Raw genomic sequence first — 17488 nt, forward strand, 5'->3', positions numbered from 1 at the left:
ACCTAGATTCAGCTAGGATGATGCCTTCCTGAATCAACGGTGACAGTTAAAAACGGAGTTTTCAACTTCAGCACTCCCTCCATTCCTTCCACTCTGCCTTTGGCATTCTACTAAAACAAAAACCCTGTTTCCCCCATTATATATAATTACTAAATATTCATACAGTTATTTGTTTATCATAAATATGGATTCAAGGGTTCCTATTATTTTCAATGCTCTACTATACACTACTGCCCTTAATTATTACAATGCTCAATTTGTCCCCAGGATAATTTTTAAATTCTCAATTTACTTCCTCTGGGAAATGTTCTAATATCTAGAACTTGTTTATTATGAGAATTCATATTGTGAGAATTATCAACCTTATATGGTTAAGGCATATCTACGCTTTAGCAATAAGACTCACTTATTTTTCCAATTCTCTTGATGAAAACTGAGATATACAGCCACTGACTTCCATATTTGGTGCTCTAATGTATATTCTAAAATAAACCTTATTAAAATGAGGATATTAAGGGTCTGCTTGAGTTGCTACTGTCTGAAGTTTGAGTTTCATTATTAATCCTTAGCTGATTTCTTAAATCATTATTCTAAATGTTTGAGAATGAATTAGGTTCTACCTATTATGAGATACCTGTGGGCCATTTTCCTGTCTCGTTCTGACTACTTCTGCTGTCTAGCAGAGGTAATAAAACTGAGATTATTTCAGAAGCATTCCAGTGTCCACTCTCTCACTTGACATATATAGATATAGATATAGGTATATAGACATAGATATATAAAAGGCAGTGGCAGAAAAGCTTCTTGACTCTGGCACCCCATCCCTGGATCATTAACTACTGCGGAACACTGTGAACTCCAAGTCCTCATTATTGTTTGTATCTGGAATGGCCACCAAATTTCCCCCATGTGTTCAAGGCTTCGTCCCCTGCTGATAGTACTGGTAAGGAGGTTGGGAAACTTTTAGAAGATGGAGTCTTTAGAAAGAAGATTAGTATTGGGACATGCTCTTGAAGAAGATATTGGGACCCTGGTGCGTGTGTGTGTGTGTGTGTGTGTGTGTGTGTGTCCTACCTAGCTGTCATAAGAAGAGCAGTTTTCTTAGTGACTAGAGTAAGGAAATTACTCCCACAAGTTCTTGGCATGATGTTCTTGTGCTGCCACAGGCCCAAAATCACAGTGTCAAGCAACCATGGACTAAAATCTCTGAAACTGTGAGTCTAAATAACCTTTCTCTCCTTTTAAGTTGTTTATAGGTATTATATTTTGTCACATCCACAGAAAGCTAACACAGATCTAGAATCATCAGCCACAAAATACAGGCATCTCCCCAAGTGGGCCAATTCTGTATGGGACTGGCAGCCATTCCTGAATACCAGCCTAGAACCAAGCACTCCTACAGCAGCATGTTCCCTTTCTTAAATTCTTCTTCCTTAAACTACAGACAGCAATATGTTTCCTGCAACTGAAACTTGACAGACCAAGAGAGAGATGCCAGATAAATAAGAGCATACAGATAGTGATCATAGCTGAGAGGAAACAAACAGGATATGAAGTGCAGAAAAGAGAAAGTCTGCTTGGAAGATGGGACCTAAAGACAGCCTCACTCTGCACTTGACCTTCATAGTAAGGACAGGAAGTTGGGAAGATGGACATGAGTCAGCAGGCCAAAAGTACCCAAGCAAGATCACTGTGGTGGGAAGGAATTTGGAATGTTCAGGAAATTGAATGGGAGCTAGGGTAACTACAGTAGAAACAGGAGGAAGGTTGGGAGACAAACTGAGGAAGAAGGCAAAAGCCAGACTATGCAGGTCACAGGAAGGAGCATGGGTTTTCTTCTAAATGCTATGGATAGCCACTAAAAAGCTACCAGCAGGAGAATAATATGTAATTAACATCTAAAAAAACCACTAGGGCTGCAGAGTAGACAGCAGATTGTTGAGGGCAGAGAGGAAGCAGGAGGCTCTCCCAGTAGTGAGATCAAGAGAAAACTATGGTATGGGACTCGGGAGGTGGCAAAAGGGGTGAAAAAAGGAACTGGAATGGAGTCATGTTCAGGAGGAGGACTCAACAAGACTAACTGATGATAGAACTGTGTTGGCAGAGGGAAGGGAAAGTTCAGGGGGAACAGATAGAATTAAGGATGAGGCAATGGTTTGGGGGGGGGGGGTTAAGCAATGCTGTTTTCTGTTGTACATTACTGTTTTGAATCAATCTTCAAAGCCCTGTGTTTGCTCCTGAAAATTACAAAAAGAAGGATTGTCTCCAACTGCCATGAAAGAAATGGAAAGCCCTGCAGCCTTCAACAGAGTTCATTAAACATATCACAGGTCCCTCAGTCTTAAAATGTCCAAACCTAATCTACTCCCATGTGAAATCTGCTTCCCGAGCATTAGGACCTCAAGTTCTTACTTGAACTGGGCTTTGTATACTTCAAACAAGGCCTTCTTGTCTTAATTAAAATGTAACCTCTTCCACCAGAAACTGTAAAGGAAGGTAATGACAGGAAAACCTTTAGGAGAAAATTACTTTCTAAGCTAGTAGCTGTGCCTTTTAAATTTCAAACATAATTGGCTCTCTGATTTGACTTTTAGGGTCTTACATCTAAGTAAACGCATCCCTAATTTTGTTTAGGAAGTCAAACTAGGTTTGCCATGGTTTGACAAAGAATTCCAAAAAATCTCAACACTTTCTATCTTGAAAAGTTGTGAAGGGGCTGGGGCTATAGCTCAGTTGGTAGAGTGCTTGTCTCATATGCACAAGGCCCTGGGTTCAATCCCCAGCACCAAAAAAAAAAAAAAAGTGAAAAATAAATAATACATATATTATTATTGCTAAATAAGCAAGTTGTTAGAACTGTGAACATTCAAACAATGCTTTAAGAGTACTGAATAAAGTACAACCATCCCTATTTTGTGAGTGCTCTTCATTCACCCCAGGTTGCAGGGTGCATAGATGTCATTATATTCTGCTCCACTGCATGAGTTAGGAAACTGGTTTGGAGTACCTTGCACTTGGCTCCCTGGCTTGAGCCAGTACTCCTAAATGACATTTACCAATGTCTGGTTTTAAAATAAAAACAAAAACAAAAATCTTACCTTCTTAAAGTTGATTTTAAAATTATTATCAGCAAATAAATATTTAATACCAATATATTCAATATGTCCAGTGGAGCATTTAAAACAATCTAACCATGATTCATGATTCTTTTCCTGTTCTATAAAATCCTCACCATATAAATGCACTTATGAAAAGCAAAATCTATACCTAATTGCTAATCAAATGAATGGCTATAACTAAGTGTTTATAGTATGCCAGGCAGTGAATAAGGTGCCACAGCATCCAGCAACTCTGAAGAGGGCACTGGAATCCCCATTTGACTGATGAGAAGACTGAAGCTCACAAAGAGGTTAATTAATTTGGCCAAGGTCACACTGCCAGCAAGAAGCAGAAGTACAATCAGGCCTGCTTACCAAGCCTGTCCATGTTATTTCCTCACTTCCACATGCCTTGCTTGGAACAGATACAAGTCTGAAATTCGGGTGTGCTGGTAAAAAGGCTGATTTTGTTTAGTTGGTCTTTTTTGTTTGTTTTGGCTTTTTGTTTTTTTTGTTTTATGCGTTTTTGTTTGTTTGTTTGTTTGGTCCTAGTTGAGACTGGATACAGTGATAGTTCTTTTTACTCAACCAGCAATGGCTTAGAAATGTCAACTGTTTGTGCATCCTTCCAGCGGGAACCTAAACATGTTGGATAAATAGCAAGTGTCTTGGGGAATTAACTAGAAAACCAGAGTGGGGGGAGGGGGACATCGATATGAATTACATACACATCTGCTTTCTCACACATGGAACAAATTATTCTCGTGGGCAGGGGTAATGCACAAAGCTCAGCAATCTTCCTTTTGATGATGTCCCAATGTGTAAGCCATGTCAACCACTGACCCAAATGCACCCTGCTCTCCAATCTGGCTTACTGATACCTAATACCTGTGCTTTATCCTCATCACCTATTACAGATGACAGATATGGAAAACAGGCCCCAGGGAACTTCCCTTATCTACAATAGTTCCCCTACCTGCCCTCCTGCCAAGTGTGTGGGGAGATGTCTGTGGTAAATTTGGAGATTTTGTCATTGCAGTGGGATAAAATACAAGTCCAGCGAGAGGAAAGCAGAAGGGAAAATGGGGAAGAGCACAGGAGGAACTGCACCTGGCCCCCACCTATAGCTGAACAGGCTGTTTCCAGTTCAGTAGGCCCCAGGAAACTTCCCTTATCTACCCGCCCTAAATGAGCCCACCACCAAAATTCCGCCCATGACCTGGCCCTGCTAAACCCTATAAAACTCATAGGACCCTAGTAGCCCATCAACATTTTGTCCTTGAAAATGTGCCCCTCCTTTGCTTAATAAAGCATTGCTGAACCATTGAGGTCTGTCTCCATTTCTTTTTCTTTTTGTATTCTCTTTCATTTGCTTTCAACAGATGCTCATTTTTTTATTTCTGCTTGGGAAATTTTATTTTCTCCTGAGGATTTTTAAACTAAGCTGAAAGGAAAAGGGCAAAAGGGATCTTTACAGGGTGAAGGAAATGTTCTTAAAATGGACTATGGTGATGGCTACACAACTCTATAAATTTAATAAAATCATAGAACACTTAAAAGGAGTGAACTTTGGGCTGGGGGTGTACTTCAGTAACAGAGTGCTTGCCTAACAAGTGCAAAGTTCAGGGCTCAATTCCTAGCACCACAAAAACAAACCAAAAGAAAAAAAAGAGTGAATTTTATATGTAAATCACATCTGATAATGTGGGAGTTAAGTGTACTGAGGTAATGCTAATGGACTATGCAGGTAAATTCTCCCTCCTGGGGAGAGAATAAAAGTACCATGCTGTTAGCACTAGAAGAAGTTCCTTTGCTGCTTTGTCTCTAAGGAAGAGAGGGTTCCTTTCCTACTGAATCCCAGTTGGACGCCACAGCACAGAAGCCAAAGGGATAGGTAGCCAGGGAAGCCAGCATCTGGAGGGGAAGGAAGGAAGCAGAATCTGGAAGACTGGAAGAGGAAGAATACCTACAGGAGATCTTAAAGGATGAAAAGAATAAGCCAGTTGAGAGAACGGCAGATGAAAGAATTGGGAAATGACAAAGGACCACCTTTTGGGAAACTGGGCATGAGAAGAGAAACCACAATCACTTCAAAACAGCAAATGTGAAAAGTCCATGTTAGGAACTCCAGATTGTAGGACTGGCCCCAGACCTACTAAGAAATGCTGGCAGTAGGACCCAGTATGTGCATCTTAACAAGCCACCTGCTCCCATCCTGATAATTTTTATACTCATTAAAATGTGAGAACCACTGAACTAGACCCTAATTAAGGCCTTATGTGTTATGCTGCAATGATCACATTTTACCTCAAAGGCAATAAGAAGCTATGGACAAATTTTTCATTTGAGAAACAAGGTAAAAGTGGATTGCTCTGGGGCACAGCAAGAACCTAGAGCTCCCTCAAGAACCCAGGAGTGTTTGCATACTTGTCACCTCCCTTTACCCTTCAGCTTCTTATATTGGGTAACTGCTACAGTTTAAACTGTATCCAACAAAGTTCATGTTCAATTTAATCCCGGATGCAATAGTGTTGAGAGGTGGATCTATTAAGAGTGATAGATTAATGCTAATATTAAAGAAGTTATTTATTGCAAGAGTGAAATGTGACAAAAACCAGCTCAGCCTCCTCTTTCTCTTACATGCATGCATGCTCTCTCGCATGAGATGTCAGGTTAGGATGCAGCAAGATCTTTGCTGGATATAGCCCCTCAGTCTTTACTATCCCAGCCTCTAGAACTGTAAGAAACAAATCTCTGTTCATAAATTACCCAGTCTCAGAGGTTCTGTTATAGCAGCACAAAATGGACTAATAGAGTAGTTGAATATAAACATGCTTCTTACAGATCAGAGTCTCCTATTAACATATAGGTGCTACATAAAAACCCTCTAAGACTGTTTTCAGAGAAACAAGAGATTACAACACCATTTCTGTGTCAGTGGCAAATGCTATTTCCTATACATTACTGACATGACGAGTTTCCCAGCTGATAAGTACTAACACTGTTCAGTTGTAGATGGAGCTAGAATAGATGGCCCTTGAGTCTGTTTACTGTTCTCTTTTGTATTAAGTGGCTTCTCCTCTCTCTTCAGGAAAGGAAAGCCATGAGGGCTGTATATCTGTAGAATTTACCCAGCTGGAGTCCTGGGGATGAGCCTAAGAGTCAACTGCACCCATCCTACAGGCTCCACCAGTGGAGCAGGACTGTTGTGCAGGACCCTGCATGGGCCAACCTTTATCCAATGCCTGTTCCTTACACTGCTGAGAAAAACAGTGCCAAGCAGCAACATAGAGTAGCCTTAACAACCAAGTGCTAACAGCCAGCATCTGATTCTCAAGTGCCAAGCACTATGTAGACCTTTAATCCACAATAGCCCCATGAAGTAGCTTCTATTGTCTCCATTTCATAGATGAAGAAACTGAAGACAGATTAAGTAACGTATCCGAGGCTATGCAAGAAACAGCAGAGATTCAAATCCATGTCCATCTGACTCCAGAACTTGCACCACACCACTTCAAAGGATATAGCAAATAAATTTCTATTTTTCTCTCTTTTTTTAATATATACTAGTCAGTTTTTCATCATTCTGATGAAAATATCTGACAAGAACAACTTAGAGTAGGAAAAGTTTATTTAGCTCATGGTTTCAAAAGTTCATTCCATGGTCAGCCAACTCCATTGCTCTGAGCCTGAGGTGAGGCAGAACATCACGGCAGAAGAGCGTTGCCGAGGAAAACTGCACAGTTCATGGCAGCCAGGAAGCAGAGAGGGAAATCCAGGCATAAGAGACAAAATAAAAATCCCCAAGGCAGCCCACCCCACCTTAACTACTTCATCCAGTCACGCTCTACCTGCCTACAGTTATTACCCAGCATAGTGGTCCTTTCAAATTATTGATTCATCAAATGGATTAATCCACCAATTAGGTCCCAGCTCTCACAATCTAATCATTTCACTTCTGAACATTCCTGGATTATCTCACATATGAGCTTTCAGGGGACACCCCACATTCAAACCATAATAATATCTAATATTAATATGATAATTAATAATCAATATAAATATATCATAATAATAATAAAGTATTAAGGAAATAAGCAAGTTTAATCTATAAGACTTATAACACATCATAAACAAACTTACACATATCCCCAGAAATCTCCTACTCCAGGGGTCAGCAAACTACAAAGGACCTATGGGTATTTCAGCAGTAGGAATCATATAGTTCCAACCTCTCAACTATACCTCTGTAGTACAGAAGCAACTACAGCAACACCTAAACAAATTGGCATGGTTATGTCCCCAAAAAATTCTACTTACAAAAACAGCTAGGGTACAGGCTGCATTTGGGCTTCTTACGAAGTTTTCAGGCCCCTGACCTTGGGAAGAGGGCATAAATTTAGAGTCAGGGCTCGTGGCTTCTAACTCTGATTCTGTACCTAAGCCAACTGAGTAACCCAAACTTGTCATTTACTTTCTTTTCTAAAACATGTATTCCTGCAGATTTTCTTCTCAATTGTCTGTAAATATAAGATAAAATTGTTTTTAACACACCAAAACATTATCTGCAGATTATTCATCAAACTTATAAATAATGAACAGTGATGAGATACCTCAAAGTAAATGCATAAGGGAAAAGGAATACTTTCATGTGCTAGGTATTCTGCAAAGCATAATCTGATTTCATTCTTCATAAATCAACAGCATCAGAGAAGTTACATAATGAACCCAAGGTCAGACAACAAGGAAACTAGGACCTGAACCCAGCTGGCTGCTCCCTAAGAAGCTTGATGCTGCTCTGCACAGGAGGTGGCTGGTATTGGTCAATGAATATTTGACAGATGGCTCCGACCAGATGACATATGAAGGCTTCTGGGGATAAGATCCTTAAGTCAAGCCCCACTTTCTTCTCTTCAAGACTCTCTCACTCTCTCCTTATCTATCTTGCCTGCCTCCTCTCAAAAAGAACATGCCGCATTGAGTTTGAAAAATTATGTGAGAATCTGAGGTTTGTTGTTTTTTGTTTTGTTTAAGCTCTGAGTGGAAGGACTGTGTCGTGTATTGAAAAAGTCCAGGAATCCCAGAACTGCAGGCCGCAGTGGCTGGAAGAAGCAGGGTAGGAGCAAAGGAATGCCCAGCACATGCTCAGAAAAATGGTGACTAGTCCTACTGACCACATGAGTAGCAGGTCCAGTGGGCTCTGGCACGAACTTGAGAATCTATGTGGTGAAATGTAAGCCTCTGGAATTCCTCAAACATGTCTGACCTACTCACTGTATTTCAGTTTACAGTCTAGGAACTGAGATTGAGAAAGGGACAAGTGAAACTACTGAAATGGGATACTGTTATTTCCCTTATCATAAAAAAGGAGGGGAGGAGAAAGGAAAAACATTTCCCAAATACAGAATACATACCTCTCCCAACTGTCAAAAACAAAAACAGAGTGGGGTGGCGGGGGGGACATCCTTAGATGCACTAGTTTAAGGCCTACCAAAATCTGGCTGGAACACACACCACAGTTATCCTGCCTAGCCACTTAACTCCCTCATGCCCAATCCTGCAGTCACATGGCCTCATGCTTCATCCATTCCAAACATGTTCCCCCTGCTATTCCCTCTGCCTGGAGAATAGGTGATCTGCTTCCTCAGTACCTGCTGAAATTTCACCCCTTCAACTCTAGATCTAATGTCACCTTCGAGATGATAGATGTTAAAGCTGAAAGGAACATTATAGTCAGATAATCAATTTCAACTCCTTCATGTTGCCCATGAGGAAACCAAGGGCCAAAAAGTTAGGGGACCCTTGATGTGACATCCCAGCTGACTGCCCCATAAAAGCTTTTCTTCTTCTCCTTGGAGCATAGGGCTTACAAATGCTCTCTAATGTCCTGTCAAAGTTGTCTATTTATGTCCACATTCCTGACCATCTTCTCAAGAGAGGTCAAAAATTACAGCTTACCCATCATAGACTAGTCAGTACTTAGTAAGCCTAGCATATACCAGGCCTTCAGTGGGTTCCAATACTCATTCTGCAAATACAACACAGGAAACCCAACTCTCTCCCTACCTTGGTAGGTCTCCCTCCCATCAGCTTCTATGTATTATCATTCAGATACCTAACAGGCCACCTCTCTATATCCCTCCACAACTTAGAATCTTTTTTTTTTTTTTAATAATTTTTAGTTGTAGTTGGACACAATACCTTTATTTTATTTATTTTTTTTATGAGGTGCTGAGGATCAAACCCAGCACCTCACACATGCTAGGCTGAGCTACAACCCCAATCCCCACAACTCAGAATCTTAAAGGCACACAATATACTCCACTGTGTGGTGTGTAAGACTAAATGCCCTTCCTACCCATGATGGTGAACTTTAGGTGTCAACTTAACTGTATTAAGAGATACCCAGACAGCCAACAAAGCATTATTTCTGGGCATATCTGTAAAGTAGTTCCAGAAGTGATTGGCTTTTGAATCAGTGGACTGAGTAAGGAAGATTCACCATCATCAAGCACCACTCTATTGGCTGTGGGCCTAAACAAAACAAAAAGGCAGAGGCAATGTGAATTTGTTTTTTCCTCTCTCTTTTGGAACTGAGATATCCATCTCTTGCCGGTGGGTATCAGAACTTAAGGTTCTTCATCCCTCAAACTCCAGGACTTATACTAATGGACCCCTCATGTTGTTAGGCCTCCAGTCTCAGGCTGAGAGTTATGCCACCAGCTCCCCTGGTTCTGAGGCTTCCAGACTTGGAGTGAGCCATGCTACCAATTTTCCTGGCTCACCAGTTTGCAGTGAGCATACCGTGAGACCTTCTTAGCCTCCAACTCCCTCTTCTATCTAGCTACCTACCTACCTACCTGCCCTATCCTATGGTTCTGTCTCTCGAGAACCTTAATATACTATCCCTCCATCCTCATTTCCTCCCATCCACCCAAAGCACTGTAGGCTATCCCTCAACTTTGTACCTTATCCTGCTATTCCCTCCCTGTAAAACACTTCAAAAGCTCTCCTCATCCCTACATCACTTCTACATGGCTAACCCTATTCATCCTGTAATACCAGATTTCTAAGAAATGGCCTCCTCCAGGAAGCTATCCCTGACTCCTTCCCCCAGTGAGGTGCCTTCCTCTTTGCTCCTAAAGCATGCTGGCATCCCTCCTTTTAAGGCTGTCACCCATCTCCCTCTAGACTACAACCTAGGGCAAGAGCTCTGCTAGCCTTCCCCGCAACCAGCACAGTATTCAATATATTAAATCAGACAGAATCATTCCCACTAGTTACTAGTTACTATCAAACCCACAAATACACACAATTTATCATTTTACTAAAATATTCAATATGTAGGTCCTATGTGTGTCAGCATAATATGAGCAATACCAAGGGGACATATCCACAGATCACAGCTAAAAATACTTACTACACATACACACACACATACACATTCTCTCTCTCTCTCTCTCTCTCTCACACACACACACACACACACACACACACACACACACACACACAAACAGTCGTTAACTGAAGGGCTGAAAATGTGAGATGGCATTATGAACTCCCAGGCATTCCACGCTTCAAGAGTCCCTTTAGATCTGGGGATACAGCTCAGTTGGTAGAGTGCTTGCCTTGCATGCACACAAGGCTCTGGGTTCAATTCCCAGCACCACCACCACCACCCCAAAAAAAAAGAATAGATGGGATTTCAAAAGAGATTCAAGACTGAATATTTCAGCAAAATTGCCTGTTGCTTAACCTGAGCTGGAGTTGAGACTGATAGTAAATTGAGTGTTCCTTCCACTAGCCTGCATTACCAACTTATAAATACCCTTTCTTAACTTTGCTTAAATCCAAACCCTCAAAAACTAACCACCTATGCCCCCTCACTAAGAAAACTCTCATTGAACCACAGGTTTTTCTGCTTGTATCATTCCCCATCCTCTGCACCTACCCAAACCCTTCTCTTCTTCCTTAGGTGACATCATCACCATTCAAGTTTGTGGTTACACAAATAACCCAGCATTATAATTAAATGGCTCCTCTCTCCCTCCCTGTATCATTGACCCTCAAACTGGGGTACAGGCCATGAAGCCAAGTCCTCTTCCATGTTTTCACTAAATGACCCTCAAACTGGCCTCTCCTCTTCAACCCCACAGCCTTTGCTCTACCCCAGTCCTCATTATCTCCCAAGTGAACTGTTGCAACAGCCCCTAGTCCCACCTGCTGCCAACTTCACAATCTGGCTACATCAACATCACCAGGCTTATCTTTCTAAAATAAACAATCTGATCATATTGCCTGGTTAAAAACTTTCCAGATTCCCATTTTTTAGGATATATATATCCCAAAGTCCTTAGCATGGCATTAGATACTGCAGCACGCAATCTGAACCAGGCTTTCAGTTTCCAGGCTCTCCTTCCCACCATGTGGATGCTCTGCTTTCACTGCTACCAACCTCAACTTCTACCAAGGCCTGCACCTTATCCTGCTTTCTGCCTAGCACAATCCTGATCTTCTTTCAGGACCAAGTCCAATGACTTAAACCCTATTCTGACACAAAGACAGAACTAGTTGCTTTGTGTTACTGTCTTGCTAGACAATGCACTCAAGGACAGTAAGTCTTACTCTAGTGTGTATTTTCAGCATTGGCATCTAGGAGGTACCCAATGAACATCAGTGGAATGAAAGAATGAATCTGACTCTAAGAAAATCGTGGCAATTTTATCAAAACTTCATCCAGACAGGAGTAAGCCTATAATCTCAGCTACTCCTCAGGCTGAGGCAGAGGCAGAAAGACGGTGAGTTAAATGCCAGTATGGGCAATTTAGCCAGGCCTGCCTCAAAAAAAACAAAGCCTTCATCTAAACTTTAAAGGGAAAAAATTTCTAGATCAGAATTAGATTTTAAATATCCTGGACCAAAAAGGGAGCCATGAAGTCAGGCACAGTGGCCCATGACTATAGTCTCAGCTATTTAAAAGGCTGAGGTAAGAGGATTGTTTAAATCCAGGAGTTAGAGATTAGCCTGACAACATAGCAAGACCCTATCTCAAAAAAAGAAATAAACAAGTAAAGCAGTCCATGAAAGCATCTGTCACATAAGCAATTTCTTTCCCTCAGTGTTTCTCAACCTTTCTTCATCATCACTTCCCTAAGGAGTGTTTATATATTTATTTTCCTAATTGCACCTCCCCCTGAAATTTTAATAACATACATATTCTATACATAAAATTAATAAGTAGAGCTTTTATTCAGAATAGATTCAGAATAGCTAAATAAAAATTGTAAATGTCAAATTCAAAACTTTAAAGATATTAACATTTAACCTTTCAAGAATTTACTAACAATTTAAAATGTATTAAATCATATATGCAATTTGCTAATTCATGTAACTATATAACCATTTTTTTTTTTTTTTAACAACAATCAAAAGCTAACTGGACCACATCTGTAATCCCAGCAACTTGGAAGGCTGAGGCAGGAAACTTCAAGTTCAAGGCCAGCTTCAGGAACTTAGTTAGGCCCTGTCTCAAAATACAAAATAAAAGGAACTACGGATGTGGCTCAGTAGTAAAGTACTTCAGGTTCAATTCCCAATACCAATTTAAAAAATAAAATTCAAAACCTATTTTAGGGACTAGGAATGTAGCACAGTGGTAGAGCCCTAAACTAGCACACATAAGGCCCTGGATCCAATCCCCAATATCACAAAATACATACATAAATAAAGAATAAGTTAATTTAGTGAACTTTTGGTTTACATGATAAAATAATATTAAATTTAACTAGCTACTAGTTATTCATTCAAGTATGGTCAATATTATGTTTCACCATAATATTATGTTTAAAATAATTATTGTCAATACTGAAAAGAGAAAATGTTGAATATTTTATAGAATTAAATAAAATATAAACTATTTTCATTTAACCCTCAAATCTCAAGTCACACATATACACACACAAAAAAAAACTGAGAGCCAGGAGAATATAATGCTAAGTGAAGTAAGCCAATCCCCAAAAAACCAAATGCCGAATATTTTCTATGATACAAGGAGGCTGATTCACAGTGGGGTTGGGAGGGAGAGCATGGGAAGATTAGACAAACTGTAGATAGGGCAGAGGGGTAAAAAAAAGATAGTGGAATGAGATGAACATCACTACCCTAAGTACATGTATGAAGAAGACACGAATGGTGTGAATATACTTTCTATACAAGCAGAGAGATGAAAAATTGTGCTCTATATGTGTAATATAAATTGTAATGCATTCTGCTGTCATATACAACAAATTAGAATAAAAAATTTATTTAAAAAAGAAAGGTTTTCTTTCTCCAAGTAAATAATTTCTTACTTCTCTTTTATTATGTAAATTAGGAATTCATGTCATGCAAATTAAAAATTAAAGTAAAAATTATTTTAAACAAACAAAAAAAAAGAAACTGAGGGCCAAATGTAAGCCATATCCACAATGCAACTGATGGCAGCCAACTAAAGTCACCAATTAAGATATGATCAAGCAACTGATAGAATGTCCTCTAATGATAGCCATCTGATAATTTGCCAGGAATTTGTTGTATTGACCTTGCACACATCTGTATATTTTCCATGAACTTGATGTCAATGTTGCTCATATAATACTAAGGAAAAACAGGTGAGAAAAATAAAAATGTTAAAAGGATTTTGTTGATTGAGCTTTGAAGAACCCAAAACATTATAATATCTAAGATATTTTGTCCCCTTCAAGAATCAAATTTTTGCTCCCATTGAGGATACAAGTCCTAACCTCAGTGCTCCCATTGATTTCCATATTATTAGCCTTTCTCCCAAAACATAAAGCCCCCTTCTCCATCCCCTTCAAAACACATGCGCGCGCGCACACACACACACACACACAAAAGCATAGATTTTTAGAGCTGAGAGAAACTTAGAGTTCTCTAGCCTAACTATTTTCAGTTGAGGAAACTGAAAGAATCCTTAGAGGTTGACAGACTTGCTCAATCAAGATCACTAGTCACAGGGCTGAGGCTGTAGCTCAGTGGTAAAGTGCTTGCCTCGCATGTGAGGCACTGGTTCACTCCTCAGCACCATATAAAAAATAAATAGTTGTAGACGTGTTCATCTACAACTAAATAAATATTTAAAAAAAAAAAAAAAAAAAAAACTAGTCTTGGCAGGGTCTGTCTATCTTATTCATTGTTATATCTCCAGGCTAGAACAGGGCTTGGCACCTAGGATAATCAGATGTCTCCACATATAAATGATTCAATGACTATGGAGCAAATTAGTCTCCATAAATGTACATATAATAATAGTGAATGACTATGGGGTAAAGAGAGCTGAGAGCCCAGTTTACCTAATTCCAAACATAATACTTTTCCAACTTTCGACTTTGTCCCTTTTTACTTCTCAAGAGTATCATATAATGGTGATAAAAACAGCATTCTTCTTAAGAGAATGAATTTCTTTTTTAAGCATTTAATTATTATCAAATGACGAAGAGAAAATGCTGACTACTTTAACAGAATTAAATAGTAACATGTAAACTTTTATCTAACCCTCAAATTTAAGTCACACACAAAAACCACTAAAGGCCAGATAGATATAAGCAAGGCAGCTTATAAATAAAATAGCTATTTTCATATTATACGCCCTGAAAATTGAAGAACAGGGTCTTACTCATGAGTATGATGAGTTCTTCAGTCCATTTACAATTAGAAATCTTTTACCAAAAAAAGTCAAGAATACTCAGTCTACAGCACCCTACTTCTTACTTGCTCACCCTGCCTTGAGCTATTTTCTAAAGTTTTTTTTACATAGGTCATATCTTTCTACCCTGACTGAGAATCCTAAAGAGCCAAAATTGCGTCTTATTTTTCTAAGGCACCTACCAAGTTTGAGCACAGAGCAAATGACCAATAAATGCTTGGTACATTTATACTAACAGATAAAATACAATATGAGGGGCAAAAGTGGATTTGGCATTAACAATGAGTTCTGTTTGTACTTGCTATCTCCTAGGACTAGCACAGTACCTGGCATGTAATAAATAGGAATCTAATAGTTAATGAACAAATTGTTTAGCAAAAACTGAGACATTACCAAGCAACATCTTTTCTATAGTCATTCATTCATTCATTCATTCAACAAACATATACCAACTGTCTTTGTGCCAGACTCTACTGCTCTGAAACCTATTTCCCCCAACAGAGCTAGAGCACTCCCCACCAGTTCACACATTTCAACACTTTGGTTCATCTTGTAGGTAATGAGTACAGCTTGAGTTACCACATGCCTCACTATGCTAGAACAGTCCCAGGTTACACCTATTGTTCCAATCTAATTATTAACAGGGTCCTGTCTATAGAGCCATAGTCCCACCCTAAACACAGCAAATCTTTTTGGACAAGCAGCCCAGGATTCAGAAATTTCACTTCACATTTACTAACTACTCCCAGTCTTTCTTCCTTGTTTAAAATATGATTTAACTAAATGATTATATTCAGGGAGACAGTTGAGGACGAACCTGAGATAAACAATTGAGATCATACTGTGGAGAGATTTGCATGCCAGGAACATGGATATTTAATGTAATATACAATCAGGAACCAAAAAAACACTGAGGAAGAAATGAATTATGGTCAAAGAACTGTGAAAATGTAAGCAAAGTTCTGGACATCGTGCTGGCCCTCTTCTCTACCAGTTGTGCAAAGGTACTGTAATTCTGTTTTTGTTGTTAGGCCCACATTTGAAGCATAGTATCGGTTAGTTTTCTGGAGTTTGCAAGCATTAAAGAGATGGACAGAAATCTTATCCCGCCTCCTCCAGGTCATCCACTATTGCATCATTTGAAACCGAACCCTTCTTAGGCAGCGACTTGTAAAATTCAAGTCAGGTAAAATGGCAGAAGCCTCGGCTGAGGGGCTTTGCAGTTCCTGCTGCTGCCGCAGGAGCCTCAACTTCAACTTCAAGAGCAAGACAGCGCTTTCTCTGGAGGTGGCAAGCGCTGAAAGGAACTGTCAGTAAATCAACAGGTCCTGCGCGCCTGCCGCAGGGCCGCAGAGTGCTCAGCCCCAGGTGCGCAGCGACAAGAAGAAGTGGCTAATCAAATAGTTGAGACCAACGAAGGCCACTGACAGTTCTTAAAGGTCCTTCACTTAAGGAAGTGTCCCGGCACCGTAGCAAAAGCAAGAAGCATCACTGCCTGGGGGGTTAGCTCCTCCAGCAGCCCTGGCCGTTCTGGCAGATGTCCCTCGGCTCCTTTTTCCTCTGGCTGCCCTCTCTTTCCATCGAACGTAAGCCCTTCAGTTCTGCCACCAGGAAACTTCCATAGAAGGCGAGATTCCCAAGTCCAGAACCCCAGAAGGCTAGTGTCAGGACTTCGGGGTCCTACTTTGGAAAGCCCGGGAGTCCACGGGAAGGCTCTGAACAGCTCCGAGCTCCAGGTCCTACGCTCCCGCTTATTCGCACCCACACGTCCCGGGGCCAAACTCGGGGTTCAACATCCCCTTGCAGGCACACCGCAAGGTCCCTCCTGTCCCGAAAGGAAGAGACTGCCAAGGCCAGATGCCCGCACCCAGCCCCCTCCCCTTCCCCTACCTCAGAGCCACAGCGGGAGCCGGCAGGTCCCCGACCCAGACCCAGGGGGCGGGACCTCAGCCACCCCAAGCGGGGCTCGCCCATCCCTCCCGCGCCCGGGTGCGGGCTCCAGGGGTAGCGCCCGCGTTGCCCATCGCTAGTACCTCATCAGCTTCCAGCTCCACTCGGCTGCCTACAAGCGCCATGTTCCTTTCTCGGCTGCGGCCGCCCAAATACCAAGCAAGAAACTTATAAGGTACTCTACTTCTTCGCTGGGTGCTTAACCAAGGGCTGGTGAGAGAGGAAGGAGCAGGAGGGCGCTCCCGCCGACTCCTGGGCGGGGCGCGCACACCGGAGCGCGTGCTTTCCCCGCCCCCGGCGCTGGCGGACCAGCGAAGCATCCATTTCCCGAGCGAACGCCGACGGCCGCCAGCTCTCCACTAGCTCCGCCCCTCACATGCATCTCCCCGCCCTCCGCATGCGGAGCAGCCAATCCGGTTCCCGCAACTCGCCTCCGTTCCCCAACCAGTCACTCTAGTGGGCGGACTCACCCTGCGGAGAGGGCGGTGAATCTGGCCCGGCCTCTGGGAAAGTATCCCAAGGATACGGGCAGCATTTCCCCTGCGGAGGGCTGGCGCACGCCGGGACCCCGGAGAGTGCGGAGCTCACACTGCCAAGGTCATGGGGCCCCTGGGGCCCGTGGAAGAGTTCCTCTTGGACCTTGGTCTGGTGCCAGTGTATTTCCCTTTCTCTGTGGGCACTGCGTCTCTCCGGTGGTGTCCGCAGGGGACAACCTTGGGTCACCGTATACTGAGAG

The 17488-nt window shown here is 41.5% G+C and overlaps 1 protein-coding gene across 1 annotated transcript in view; it reads right to left on the bottom strand.

Annotated features, from left to right (window-relative positions):
• The window catches only part of Ttc39b (tetratricopeptide repeat domain 39B), a 121960-nt gene extending 104946 nt beyond the window's left edge, over positions 1-17014 (bottom strand). Inside the window, exon 1 of the mRNA XM_027950629.2 lies at positions 16836-17014. Within this exon, the coding sequence (XP_027806430.1) occupies positions 16836-16877 (42 nt within the window). The 5' untranslated portion in view covers positions 16878-17014. The remainder of the gene's footprint in view (positions 1-16835) is intronic.
• Positions 17015-17488: the final 474 nt, after the last annotated feature.

This window comes from Marmota flaviventris, chromosome 13 (assembly GCF_047511675.1).
Source record: "Marmota flaviventris isolate mMarFla1 chromosome 13, mMarFla1.hap1, whole genome shotgun sequence".
Taxonomy (NCBI): domain Eukaryota; kingdom Metazoa; phylum Chordata; class Mammalia; order Rodentia; family Sciuridae; genus Marmota; species Marmota flaviventris.